The sequence below is a fragment of the Dryobates pubescens genome, chromosome Z, assembly GCF_014839835.1.
Source record: "Dryobates pubescens isolate bDryPub1 chromosome Z, bDryPub1.pri, whole genome shotgun sequence".
NCBI lineage: Eukaryota > Metazoa > Chordata > Aves > Piciformes > Picidae > Dryobates > Dryobates pubescens.
Window position 1 is genome coordinate 34,523,186 of NC_071657.1, and position 15,026 is coordinate 34,538,211.

At 41.2% G+C, this 15,026-nt stretch overlaps 1 protein-coding gene across 2 annotated transcripts; it reads right to left on the reverse strand.

The window, feature by feature from the left end:
• Nucleotides 1-1,504: 1,504 nt before the first annotated feature.
• On the reverse strand, nt 1,505-14,811 carry LYRM7 (LYR motif containing 7). 2 transcript variants are annotated; one of them, XM_054178297.1, is made up of 5 exons: nt 14,735-14,811; nt 12,234-12,306; nt 11,599-11,669; nt 10,640-10,721; nt 1,505-2,025 (listed from the first exon to the last, which is right to left on the reverse strand). In XM_054178297.1, the coding sequence occupies exons 1-5, from the start codon at nt 14,750-14,752 to the stop codon at nt 1,949-1,951; spliced, it is 321 nt and encodes a 106-aa protein (XP_054034272.1). In that variant the 5' UTR covers nt 14,753-14,811; the 3' UTR covers nt 1,505-1,948. The 2 variants fall into 2 exon arrangements, with proteins under 2 accessions (XP_054034272.1, XP_054034271.1); XM_054178296.1 differs by lacking the exon at nt 14,735-14,811 and adding an exon at nt 14,074-14,206.
• Between the last annotated feature and the right edge of the window lie 215 nt (nt 14,812-15,026).

Below are 15,026 nucleotides of genomic sequence, written 5' to 3' on the forward strand. Positions count from 1 at the left end.
CGACAGCAGAACACTATTGAGGCAGTAGTCACATGAAAATACTTTCTCCACTTGCAGTTTACTCAAACATGGTACAAAATCCTGCCATCTACTGTTGACATCACTAAGTCTTTTAGTATCTATTTTGCATTTTAACAGCCAATACTATTTTCCCTCACTACCAAAAGACCTACCAAGCCTCTTCTATGAAATCAGTCTGAAGGAGAAAATCACTAGTACACTACTCTCATAGCCTAAAGCAATGGGTCCACAAAAGCTTAATTCCTCACAACTCCAGTGTGCCATGGGATGTGTGTCTTAGCGGTTGTGAAATGTGGTATGCTTCCCAGAATCCTGTTTAATTATTTCTGCTTAAAAATCAGTCACTTAATGTAATTCTGTTTTCTCTTTAGAACTGTAACTACATTCTATTTTGTCTTTCCTGCATACCCCTTCTCTTAGGCTCCCTATGGGAAAAGCAAGACAATGTAAGCAGACTGCAGCGGAATGGGAAACCAGGCACAGAATATGTTTTGTCCATAGGGAAGTAAACACCACAAGAGGCCTACACATGGCCCACAGACTGAGACACTTGTTTTGAACAGCTCTACTGTAAGAAATAGCAGTAACAGCACTCACTTCATTCTATCTCACATCATTTGCCTGCTACCTTCTAACAACAACACAGGAGCATCAGTGCAATTGAAAGGGCGTTACTGACAATGTATGAATTGGCACCCAGAGGCAATAGTTTTGAAGCAAGCAGTTACTGCTCTGACCTGCTGTGAGGAGGAGACTGTTTGCAGGAAACCAGCTTTGGAGTTTACTCAGGGAAGCCATGTCACAACCCTCATGGACATGTAATACTGACATCTTGGAGGCTTATTAAAAGTAAACAGGACTGCTGCAATCTGAAATAGAGCCTAGAGGTACTACTGGGCTATGTCGCTTCTGTGTGAGGTGTTTAGATCCTAGCATGGTGTCTGTTAACAGATTTCACAAAGTAAGAGAATCACTGTGGTTGGAAAGGACCTTCAAAGATCATTCACACAGTAAAGATTCTACATTATCAGCGTAGTTGTATCTAGTTGCAACTAAAATGGAAGTGAACACATCATTGTACTTAATTCCTTAAAAAAGAGCTTAGTAAATAAACGCACCATAAATTCAAGTCAGGCAAGTCAGATCACTTGTGCCTAAGCAATAAGCCTCTTTTCTTTGGAAAATGCCTCAGTAGTCATTCTATAATCACAAGGTAAAACAAACCCCTTAAATTTGTGAAGCATGTGATCTAAACCAGCATTCTTAGGTTTGGTTGTGGCTGGGTTCTCTTGTTCCACTGTAATCTAAGAACTCAAAGTCTGCCATTTCTGCTCATTCAAAGGTGTGGAGGAAAAGAAACACTACACATGCTGTCCCACCTGTAATACCTGATCAGTTTGTTCAGATAGATCTTAGGAACTCCCTCAGACATCACAGTGTATTAAAGTACAGCTAATGACGACTTCAGAAATCACATTCCCAGTGCAAAGCACATATTTAATGATGACACAAGTTGTTTTTTCATTACTTCAAAGCAGCATATGACTGACAACAAACTTTAATATTACCAGAATTAAGGACAGTATTTAATCTATATTTAGTTTCAAAACACTCTGGATTGTTAAGAAATTATCTCTGATGGCTGTCATAATCAAAAACATTTCCTGGCTGAAGTAACACAGTTCAGCAGTGTATTTGTAAGAGAACTGTGCCTCTTGAGATTCTGTGCAAGCGTTAGTGTCTTCCACAGAAGACATGCATGATGAGATCACTGCACAGTAAAATCTATGACTTGGTTTCAGTTTCTGTTTTCCTGGTAATGATATTTAACTTTTTTAAAATTTAACTTTGTAACATGTATCTGCTACTGGTTTTCAGAGATCTCATTACAGGACATTAATCTTATAGGGAGAGGAGCATATTATCCTCAGGATTCCTGTGCTTTTGTTGGTTTATCAATGTAAGGAACGTTGTCTTGTAGCAGATCTTTCCTGGGTATCAGCACTGCAACAGAAAAAGAAAACATGTAAGAACATATATGGAAAATACTATTTAAAATGCTGTAGTTATTTTGACATTTACAAACAAAAACAACAACAAACCCCCAGGCTATTAAAACGACAATATGAACTTCTGTTAAGGGTACAAAGAACATCATAATATCTACCGAAGAGAGAATTACATTGAAATTTTTGTCTTCTTTTGCTCAGTATACTGCCTTCTGCTTTGTCCTTTCAAAAGCACTGAAAATATTTAAATAGCATTAAGAATCTACAAAAAATGTTAAAGTGTTACAGTAACTTTTAGCAAGAGAGAATGACAATTTTGTCATGCCTAAGTCAGATTGTTTACCTCAAAATCTCCAAAAATTACTATTAGACTTAGCTTTCTCCCCCCAACATCCTGGAACATTGAAATACTCATCCTGTCACCCTGTTTTAGAGGCCAACAGCAAAAGAAAGAATCAGATGAAAATTATGGCTACTATATCATCACAGAACTGCAGTGTTCTGTCTATACATAGTTTTCACTTCTTCATGATTCTTAAATTCTTTCCCTCTAGCTCTTCAGAAATTCAGCTTGCCCTTTCTTCATGAAGGGAGGGAGTTGTGTCAAATCATAATTGCCCGAGCAGCAAAAACTACATCACAAACACCGGAAATTATGTTGTGCTTTCAATAGGTCAGACAGCGGCAGAAGTTACAGTAAACTTGTGTTTGTGTCATGTGTCTGTACCGAGTAACATTTTATCTAAAGTAAACTGATATTCTGTATCTTACAAGAAAGAAAACTGATTTCTTTGAAGCTATGTTCCTTTAGAATCGGTATACTGATGCATTTACTATGCTTCTCAGGGCTTTAAGTAAAATGTCAATTGCATTTTTCTTATATAAATTATGTTCATTTCCCAGACAAAGATTGAAAGAAGAGTCATAGAATAGAATAGAATAGAATAGAATAGAATAGAATAGAATAGACTAGAATAGAATAGAATAGAATAGAATAGAATAGAATAGAATAGAATAGAATAAACCAGGTTGGAAGATACCTTCAAGATCATCATATCCAACCTATCATCCAACACCACCTAATAACTGAACTATGCAACCAAGCATCCTGTCAAGTCTCCTCCTGAATACCTCCAGTGATGGTGACTCCACCACCTCCTCAGGCAGCCCGTTCCAATGGGCAATCACTCTCTCTGTATAGAACTTCTTCCTAACCTACAGCCTAAGCCTCCACGGTGCAGCTTGAGATGGTGTCCTCTTGTTCTGGTGCTGGTTGCCTGGGAGAAGAGACCAACATCCGACTGTCTACAACCTCCCTTAAGGTAGCTGTAGAGAGCAATAAGCTCTCCCCTGAGCCTCCTCCTCTCCAGGCTAAGCAACCCCAGCTCCCTCAGTCTCTCCTTGTAGGGCTTGTGTTCCAAACCCCTCACCAACTTTGTTGCCCTTCTCTGGACACAATCCAGCAAGTCAACATCCTTCCTAAACTAAGAGGCCCAGAACTGGACACAGGACGCTAGGTGCAGCCTAACCAGTGCAGTGTACAGGGGCAGAATGACCTTCTCTGCTCCTGCTGGCCACACTGTTCCTGATGCAGGCCAGGATACCATTGGCCCTCTTGGCTGCCTAGGCACACTACAGGCTCATGTTCAGCCTACCATCGACCAGTACCCCCAGGTCCCTCTCTGCCTGGCTGCTCTCCAGCCACTCTGACCCCAGCCTGTAGCACTGCATGGGGTTGTTGTGGCCAATGTGCAGAACCTGGCACTTGGATGTGTTAACTCTCATGCTGTTGGATTCTGCCCATCTGTCCAGCCTGTCGAGGTACCTCTGCAAAGCCTCTCTACTCTCTAGCAGATCAACTCCTGCCCCCAGCTTGGTGTCATCCACAAATTTACTGATGATAACTCAGTACATTCATCCAGATCATCAATAAAGATGTTAAGAGTATGGGGCCCTGGGGCACACCACTGGTGACTGGCCGCCAGCTGGATGTGGCACCATTCACCACCACTCTCTGGGCTTGGCCCTCCAGCCAGTTCCTAACCCAGCACAGAGTGCTGCTGTCCATGCCATGGGCTGACAACTTGGCCAGGAGTTTGCTGTGGGGGACAGTGTCAAAGGCCTTGCTGAAGTCCAGGTAGACTACATCCACAGCCTTCCCCACATCCTCCAGGTGGGTCACCTGATCATAGAAGGAGATCAGGTTGGAGAGGCAGGACTGCACTTCCTAAATCCATGCTTGCTGGGCCTGATCCCTTGGCCATCCTCTAAGTGCTGTGTGATTGCACTCAAGATGACCTGTTCCATAATCTTTCCTGGCACTGAGGTCAGGCTGACAGGCCTATAACTCCCTGGCTCTTCCAACTGGCCCTTCTTGTGGATGGGCACCACGTTGGCCAGTTTCCAGTCTTCTGAGACCTCTCCAGTGAGCCAGGACTGTTGAAAAATGATGGAGATTGGCTTGGCCAGCTCATCTGCCAGCTCCCTCAGCACCCTAGGATGGATCCCATCTGGTCCCATGGACTTGTGGGATCCAAGTGGCTGAGGAGATCTCTAACTTCCTCCTCCTGGAACACAGGGGAACTATACTGCTCCCTGACTCCATCTCCAGCTCTGGTGGCCAGCTGTCTCGGAGACCTTTTCAAACCCAAGTTTTGAGCATACAGTGATAATAGTCATCAAAACATACTGCATGTGTAGTATAATGCTGAAATGTAAGCACTAATTGTATCAGCTTAATCTGAACTTAAAGTAAAACAACAGAACCAAGACATTTGTATACTACCGTGCAAAATATTTTGGGCCAATACACATTGTATTACAGTACAGTAAACATTCACCTACAGCAGTTCCAAACATATATGCAGCACCTAAAATGAGACACTATGAAAAGCAAACTTGTCACCTCAGTTTTTTTATTTGCCAACAGCAACTCAAGCAGCATTGAGGCTGTCAGGGCTACGCTTCCACTTTTTCTGTGTTACTAGATCTGTCGCAAGCCTCTCATTTAATACAAGATGATACCATAAAAGCAAAGAATGAGGAAACTAACTGTAATTCTACCAGCACTGTTAGAGTTCCCACAGAGCATGAAGATTACAAAACATCAAAAGGGTTAATTTTGTTCTTCTAAAACTTCCTTAATCAAAGAGGTACTGGAACTGAATACCCATACCATGTACTACCAGACTCATATACCTACACAGGCATTTTCTACAACAAACTTCATGCCAACAACTGGCTTCCAGGTGCCAAAAGGATAAGGAAAGTAAGAAGATCGACACATCATACATACAACGCACAAAATATTTGGAGGGGATGCAATGAAGACAGTTGACCCCAATTGGTCAAAGGGATATTCCATACCATTTGATATCCTGCTCAACAATAAAGGCTAAGAGAAGAAGGAGGAGGACAGTGTTTGCAATTATGGTGTTTGTATTCCCAAATAACCACAAAACAAGATGGAGCCCTTTTTCCTGGAGATGGTTGTAAACACATGCCAACTGATGAGAAGTACAGAATTAATTCCTTACTTTGCTTTGCTTGCACATACGACTTTTGTTTACCTATTACCTAACTTTTTATCTAAACCCATGAGCTTGCTCATTTTTACCCTTCCAATTCTCTCTTGCATCCCAACAGGGTCAGTGAGCAAGAGCCTGTGTGGGGCTTTGCTGATGGTTTGCATTAAACCATGATGACATTTACCCAAAGATTCAACTGAAAGTTGAAGTTGCACTTCCAAGTTTTTCCTTTTTTTAACCTTTCTTTTCAAAGAAAGGATGGAAACAGTAGGGTGAAATAATCAACAAAAGGGAGCAGCAGTGGAAACCACATCCATTTATAAGTACAGTTTCACATGATGCACTGACCAGGCTTTTCTGTATAAACTACTAACAAAATATGGTGACTATTACCTTAACTCCCCCAAAATTTTGCATTTCTGGTTTCAGAAATTTTCTAAGGGCATGCTTCGTGCTACCACTGACACTAGCAATATATTAACACCTGTGCTAGAGTTGCCTAGTTCAGAGTGCTGACTAATCAAAGTTGGATTCTTAGGAAAGATGCAAACACACTAGAAGCCTGATCTGAAAAATGGCATTCGAATAATGTTTTATCAGTTTGTCATGGTATAACAGCTTGATTACTATGTTCAGTTCTGGGCACCATAAGACATTGAGGTCCTGGAAGCTGTCCATAGAAGAGCAGCGAGGCTGGTGAGGGGCTTGGAGAGTATGTTATACAAGGCGCAGCTGAGGGAACAGTGCTTGTTTAGACTGCAGAAGGCTAAGGGGAGAGCTTATTGCACCCTACAACTACCTGGAAAGAGATTGTGGTGAGGCTGGTGCTGGTCTCCTGCTAAGTAACCAGTGACTGGACAAGAAAAAAAATGGCTTATGTTGTGCCAGGCGAGGTTTAGATTTGGCAACAGGAAAAAATCTCTACTCAAAAAGTGGTGATGCATTGGAACAGGCTGCAAAGGGAGAAGATGGAGTTGCAGTCCCTGGAGGTTTCAAGAAGCATGTAGATGTGGTGCTTCAGGATATAGTTTAGTGGTCATGGCAGTTGGGCCACGGGTGATCTTAGACACCTTCTCCAATCTTAATGATTCTAGGATTCTGTAAGAATATTTGGTTTTATTCTTTCACTACGGCATCAACCTAAGCATGAAGTTCCATCTTCTGCTTTTTGAGATTTTGACTAATACCTTGCTCCTGGCCTAAAATATTCTTCACTGTGGCAGTTTTAGGCTATGCCTCTAAAAGCTAGTGGCAGATTTCAAGCAGAAAAGTAGAAAAACAAAACAATTCACAATTGGGTGCAAAAAGGAAAACAAAAGATTAATCTAAATAAATTTCATTGGACAGAATATCTGGTATAGAAGCAAAAGTTCTACAAACATTTCATACATTTTACCTTCATTCCTACTTTTCTTCTCTAGCTGCTTGGCTGTTCTGCTTGGCTGGCGAGAATCTTATCACTGCTAGTTCACATTGCAGATAAGAACTAATATTTTCCCTAACAGCTCCTTTTCTTTATTCTATTACAGGGGGAAGAAAAAGGGTTTTTTGGGGAAAGTGGGGCAGCTTTCCCTGGTCATTTTGACCAGGGAGGTTCTTTGTACTATTTTTCTGATTATAAATACCTGTATAATATTGTAAATAGTGTATATTTTGTACATATTCATTGCATTCCATTGCAGAGTGTAGTTTTTGCTTTGTAAATACAGCTTCTATTTGCTTCCAATTGAGCTGGTCATGCTTTAGTTAATGTAGTGGGAAATTCCAACTCACCACACATGACCTTTATTTATTGTGTAAAATGAAAATGTTTCTTTTTTTTTGGTATTAGATTTGAATGTAAATTCCAACTTCACTGCATACTCTTTACATTTTAAGTACCCCAGGACAAGTGTGAATATCTAGGTACTCCATGCACTCTTTTATACTGTTCATTCCTATTCTGTGAACTTCTATCACAACACTGGATTTCTTTTCTAAACACTCCTGATCTTTTAATTGGTGATTCACTACATTATCAAGACTAAGTATTTCAGATTTCAATATATATTCCAAACACACAAAAAACTCCGATGGCTTTTTCAAGATTGTTTTGTTCTTACTGCAGGAACATCAATTACAGAGTAAGAAGCAAAGCTTAGATCAATCCAAAACAGATTAGAAAAAAGACTGCTGAGCAAATGCAACCTTTGCATTCATAAGCAGGTCGAATGCACCTTGTGTAGATATGCACTCCAGGCTTTTTGCTGCAGGACACAGGTTTCCTGGCCAGTACTAGATACTAGAAGAAATCCTTCTTTCATGCAAACCCCATTGCCACCATTTCTCTAAGAAGTCTGGAAAATTAGCCAGGGGCAAGTCTATCACTTTTTGTTTAGGGAGATTTTAAAGGAGGAAGCATTAAAGCTCTGCTACAGTCAAAACTGACAATCACCACTATTCTCCTCATGTTCACTGAGCAAAGTCATTTCACTGTAGAAGAGTGGTTGGTCAGAGATCTCCCTTTCATAAATCCTTGCTGGCTACTTCCAATCTCCATTCTGTTCTTCGAGTATTTGCAAACTGCTTGCAGGATTGGCTCAGCCACCTTCGCAGGGATCCAGCTAAGGCTGACCAGTTTCCCAGGTTCTTCCTCTTGCCATTCTTGAAAGAATTAAAGGCAACTTCCCCTCATGCCCTTTCAAAGAGTGGCCTCACAATAACATCAACAAACTCCATCAGCCATCCATGGATGCATCACTTCGGGTCCCATGGATTAACATATGTCCCATCTGTTCAAATATTCCCTAGCCTTTTCCTCCTCTACAAGTAAATCCTCCTTGCTTCAGACACTTCCAATGGCCTGAGGCCTACAATTCTGAAAGGCAAATCTTAGCAGTAAAGATTGAGGTGAAGAAGATACCAAATATGTCTTCCACGCCCTTTGTTACCAAGTCCCCTGCCCTGTCCAGATGTGGGCCCACATTTTCCCTCTTCTTCTTTCTACTGCTGATATACCTGTTGAAGCTGTCTTGATATCCTTCACATTCCTTGCCAATGATAGCTCCAGGTGGGCTGTGGCTGTCCTAACCTCCATCCTAAACACAGAGTACTAGAATATAAATTAGTATATGAATATGTATTCATGTGACTTTTGCAAGGAAAGTCCCTGCTGGAATTCTCTGAATAGCTCTTGGGGGGCTGCCACAACACGCTTGGACTCCCAAACATCCCTCAGCTAATGTTTTTAAGAAAACAACAGCCTTATCACGACAGAAAGTCTTGCACAAGTAAGTCACTGGTTAGAGTGAAGGAACCAAACAATAAATGAAGAGGGCTCCCAATGAAGCGCTATCAAAAGTGGAGTTCAACTGGTATTTTTATTGTCATCTGTGCTGTTCAGCATATCTGTAAGCAACCAGGAAAAGAATGGATCTGAACAATACCATCCTGAACAAATTTATTAAGAAAACAGCCTACTGTAAAGAATTACAGGATGAGCTTAACACTTGCATGAGTAATCGGTGAGATACCAGACAAAATTACATGTAGAGACACACAATGCACACAGGTGAAAAAAAGAAACCCACCACCAAATCCAAATATCTAACTTCACAAAGAAAGCAAGAGGTTCAAAATCTGACCATTCATATGAACTTAAGGACTATAAGATAGTTTTGAAAAAGTAAATAAATACAAAAATAAGTAAATTCAAATGTACAAAGAGCAGCCAAAGGTTAAATTTAGAATTAGGAATTACTAGGCAACCAAATGAGAACAAAAGACAAGACATCATTGCGCTGCTGTTCCTGGGCTGGCCACAGCTTCATGACTGTGCTCAGCTCTGATTGAGACAATGCTCTTAATCATTTTAAAAAAGGTACAGTAGAACTGAAAATGGTGCAGAGAACAGCATCAGAATGATCGCAGGTGTTCACCTGTTGTTTCAAAGCAAAGCTGTTCCACAGCTAAAAAGCCAAAATAGGGGCAATAGAGGTCTTAAAATCTCATGAATGGCATGATGAGTTATCACAGAATACTGATAACAATTGAAGCGTAGGACCAGATTCAAAACTACAGCTAGTGATTCGTTATAAAAAAGGAAATTCTTTGTCAAAGGTTCCCGAGTGCAAGAAATTTGCATAGGTTGACACGAGTATGTTTGTGAGAGGGAAATCCTCTGAGAATACCAGAAACAGAAACCATCCCTGGCTGAGTAAGTGCTGCCAGGTGTAAAGAGGTGGAAGATGTGAAAGTTCAGTTGCTCTGCTGCTATTCTTCTCCTGTCATGTGCCTAAGATCAGTGTGGAAGACTCAACACTGTTCCAGTCATGTCTTTGGCCTCAATCATAATGACTGTTCTGTAGTTAAATGCTTTATGAAATCTAATGCCATAGTTAACAAACAATATATACAGCTGAAGATTTCTTCTTTCCCTCACCACGCAATTGTATGCTGAGCCTACCTCTTCTCTTCCATTTGCCTCTGAGATAAACTCAATTCTAAACCAGCAACCCAAACTTTCAGGATTAGATAGGCTCTGCATCAAGGCCATCACAGTGTGTCAAAAAAGTTCAAAGGCATAATCTGAAACTTGAATTCTCAGAACAAAGTATTGGAAAAGAACAACGAAACCTCAAATAAAAGCTTTTCTACAGACAGTGTACATACTGCAGTTGCTAATTCTCCTCAGGCAGCTTCTACCTATTTGGTAGACAAAACACCAACAGATACTGCAGCTATTACACTTAGACATACACTGACTGACTAGCCAGTACATGCATGCTGACTTACTAATTTCTGTCACTCCCAATAGTTAAGATACCAAATTATAACTTTAAATGATGGCATTAAAATGCAGTCACTGCCTCTTTCCTGTCATCCTGCCTATTTCAAAATATCTGTGTAAAAACTTTGTACCTTTGAAACTGTCACCTGTCCTAGGCAGTGACATTAGTCAATAGGGTTAAATTAAAGTTTTGGGCAGAGAAATGACAGACAGACTTTTGTCCTTTCTACTCCTCTATTTACTTTTCAAGTTTTATATTTATTTACTGAACTACAACATTTTAAAGCATCCTTTTAGCATGCAGCTTTACTCACGTATTTTGTCAGAATCTGTATGAACTGCCTGAATAACAGAAGTTCTGAGAATCACTTCAACATCTGAAGCTATTTTCAGAAGCTAGTAAAAGGGAAAAAAAACCAATAAAACAAATGACACAAAATAATTTCAATATATATTTAATTATTCTTAAAGGTATTTTCCATACTAGACAACTGTTCAAATAATAAAGCCAGTCAGTTCTATGATTCATGTAGTTACGCACCACCTACACACAGCTTTTACTTTGGGGATCCTGAAGGAACTCAGGATTTGATACCTTGGCATATAGCATGAGAGGAAAGAAACTTCTGCTCAGCAACATACAGCAGTATAAAATCAATATACCTAATTAAAACTACCAACAAATGCACCTACCGAAACAAGTATATGGGCTCCAATGATTAAAGACATTGGTGAATGCCTCAGTAACACTGACTACCCACAGTGCAATCCGGTTCTTTTACCATTTCTGCTCTTGAAGTAAGGAGACAAAAATAAGGCTAAAATATGGTAAGAATTAATAATACTGAAGTTTCACTGAAAAGCAGTACAGGAACAAAGCACCACCTGAAGATTAGCACAGGCATTAATAATTGGCAAGGGGCTCAGAATTCCTTCCCTCTTTAAGAGGATAAGCAGAGCACCATTGGCAGTTTTGCTGAGTAATTAAGAGAAATTTAATGCTTGCTTTTACGATATTTGTGTCAGAAATAAATGAAATGGCACAAGTGAGATGCTCTGGGAGACATGCTTACACTACGAAGTAGTGTGTACCAAGAGAGGTATAAACATATTTATAAACAAAGATACATGTGAAAGTCATTTCAGACTCACTTGGCTCTCACAATGCCTCAGTATGAATTTTATCATGGTTTAGACAGCCTTTAAGGAAAAAAAATCTCCTGTTTAAGTATTCTTATGAAAAGTGGAAAAAAGCAGTAAAACCAGGAAGTACCTCTTTTATCTTCTCTTCAGATGTCTCATCTTGGTTATTTCTAAATTCTTCATTTATCTTTTGCCTTGCAGCTATAGTGAAAAAAAAAATAAAAATCTTGCCTTTGTCATCGCCTCAAAGCTCAGAATCCAAAGTCCTTTCCAGCACCTTCCTGATGCACTCTGCCCAAGTATTTTAATGCAAGATTTCCAGGAAATTCAGGTAATGTCATGTTTTAAGTTACTGGCACAGGAATAAAATATGACCTCTATATAGCGTTCTGAGCTTTGCAAATAACGAACATACAGAAGGCACTACTTAAAGATGGTTTACAGTTCTCAAAAACAATCAACTCTTTTGCTCAGTACATTTAAATATGCTTTGGATGCACCTGAAGAAACGAAGTTAAAAAAAAATTCTGAGGAAGATCAACAAGGATACAAGAAACAGATGTCTTGCTTGTGAGATAATGGCTTCAGTCCCTTGTTTCAAATTAAACGATGTCTGATTATGGACACAAGTTTTTCCCAATTATTATGTTTAAAATGTGGAAGACAGTAATTTAAAGGAAGATTATGTTAAAAATTCTCATGCTCAGAGAAGGAAATTCCAAAGAAAGACAGATAAGCATGCACCACACATGAAAGGTATCCCACCTTCAAGGGCTCTGGTGTCATTTTTGAAGACTTCTTGTCGAGTTCTGTGTAATAGTTTAAAAAGCTTCAGAACCTGTCAATAGAACATCAACACAATCAGCTTGTTTGTTAGCAAGATTCTTAGATAAAATGAGCACAATGCAAGTAAGCGTTCTGGGTGATCTTTCACATTTTCTGTTTAATACAGAATTTTATATGAAATCAGTATCTAAGGTATTTAGTTTCAATTCCTGACCAAGTAATTTGCAGCCAAAGCAGATGTGGGGAAACAAACATCCTACACAGTTTGAAATATTTCAAATTAATAAAAAATGTTAGAGTGTACTAGCACTACAGTCCTAATTGTTTGTCATGACATAACTATAATCCTGAAAATACGCTGGTGCAAACTGTGTCAGCATCAAACACACCGAACAGTATTAGAATAATTCTAAAAGCCAAGTCACCTGAAGGTGACTAAATCTATCTGCCCCTAAATCTAACTGCCAAATGAACAAATGAAAATTCTAGTGAAAGCAAATACTCAACTAGAATTTACAATGTCGAGATGACACACCTTGGTATGTACGTAAATCAAACCCACCAAGAATCACAGCTCACAGTCACTGATTTTGGCTGCTTAGTCGTACTGAGTAATGAAGTACAGAAATACTCAAGTATTGACAAAAATCTCTGACAGGCACCAGAAAAAAAAATTTAAATCTTGGTAACAAGATGCTTTTTGAAGTTATTCCTACAACAGCAATAATAGGCTGCTTTCCAGTTTCATACTGCTTCTTGAACAAAACACTGCCGCATTTCCAAGGCTATTAAGGGACAAGTTTAAAAAATAAACAAATTCAAACCCCATTCGCAACACAGATTAGACCACACCACAACTTCTATTATATGATTTAGCATCGAGTATATATCCTACTGCATCACAGATTCCCCTGGGAAGATGAAAAACTACTGCATTCTCAATTGTTTAAGTCTCACAAATGTTTAAGTAAAAAAAATTTGTCACTTTTACAAGGATTAGTATGTCCATCTGCTAAACCATCTGACCAAAGACATAAAAGAGAACATGGACTCTGCTCTTTTTTCAATTTCTGTGTCCTTAATAATTAAACAAATCAATTTTGCCAGTAAGTGCAGCACTCCCTATAGGGCTGAATTTGTGGAAAGCAAACCAACAGAAATATGGGCCTGCAATGCAAGTTCCTGTTCTACAGATGTATTTTAAGAGATTGTCTAAATTATGTGGACAGGTCATCCTGCAGTATTTCTATCCCATATTTTTAAATGGTAAAATTAGTATTACAAAAGGTTTGGAGTCACAGATGCATATGGCAACACCTGAAGTGATTTATGGTTCTTCTGAACTCTTCGATCAGCAATTTTCAGGCATCTTCCTCTGCCATTTGTCTATTTCTGCAAATCTCTATCAGAAACATACGCATCAAACCAGCAGAGCAGCTTTATCTTGCTTCAAAGTCACTTATTAAAGCATACACTCTGTGCTCTGAATGACCTCTAATGAAACACACAACTCCCCTAATATCTCAGACTACTTGTACCCCAAACCCAGGCTTCAAAATTGTTAAATAGGGGCTCCACTCCCCGAGGAAATTCTCTATAAAGACCAAAGATTTTAATTATTTCTTTTGCCTTTCTCGTGTCATCAGAATTCATTCTCTTGCTGTATTTTAACCTCTACTCGGTCTCTCACCTTGTTCCCTTTTTCCACAACGGTCTTTGCATGCAAAATCCTACTTTCTACTACCGTCTTTCTTGCCCTGGAAATCTCTTGCCTGTTGATGCTATAAATGCCAGCAACAACTACGAAAAAAGTTCCTACCCTCCAGGGAATAGAAAGGCAGGCTTTCCAAAGCATGCAATTAACCTCTCGTTACTGTTAGCAGCTTATGGTCGCTCGAGGCGCAATACGGCACAGCTCGCCGGCGCTGCATGCAGTGCCACCGAGACCACAGCGGGAGGGCACCGAGCGGCGCACGAGCGGCAGACCTCGGGGCTCGGCTGGCGCATGGCGGCGACCATTGGCCAGCAGCAGCGCCCCGCGAGGCCTCTGACACTAGAACCAGAAGAAACCCGGCCATCGCACCGGGCCCAGCGCACACGGGAAAGGCCAAGGTGGGTCCCGCGACCCCTGTTAGCCAGCGACGAAGGGAGTGGGGACCGCCGGCAGACTCCACCGCCGCCCTACACTGTACAGAGCCCCTGGGGCCCCTCCCTGGCCCTTCCCAACCGGTCCCAGCTCCAATTCGCTCCGAGCAACCGGAAAGGCCCCAATTCTTTCACACGCCCCCCGCCGCCAGCTTCAACAGACGGTCAGGATGAGACCTCACAGAAGATGGAGGCAAACCACCCCTTTCGGAGGAGGGTGGGGGGAGGAGGGTGGGGGGACTAGGGTAGGGGGACTGGGATAGGGGGCGGCGGCCGTGGCGCCCCGCTCCCTGCCGCGTCCCTGTCGCGCCTATGCGCATGCGCGCCACACTCACTTGCCCGCGGCTCGCCATAGCGACCGCCGTCCTCTTCCGGTCCGGCAGAACGGGTCAGTGACGGAGGCGGAAGTGGCGACGGAACACACCAGCGCTCTCCTCCTACCGAGCTTCTGCCGGGTGGCCTGCCAATGCTGCCCCACCGAGCACCATTCACCGTCGCCATCGTTCCGGGCAGCCTTTGCCTCTTCTACCCCGCCAGCCGGCGGGCGGCGGGAGGCTTCCCGCGGAACCGCCCCCGAACACCAAACTAACAATCATAGAATTGTCAGGGTTGGAAGGGAACCCAGGG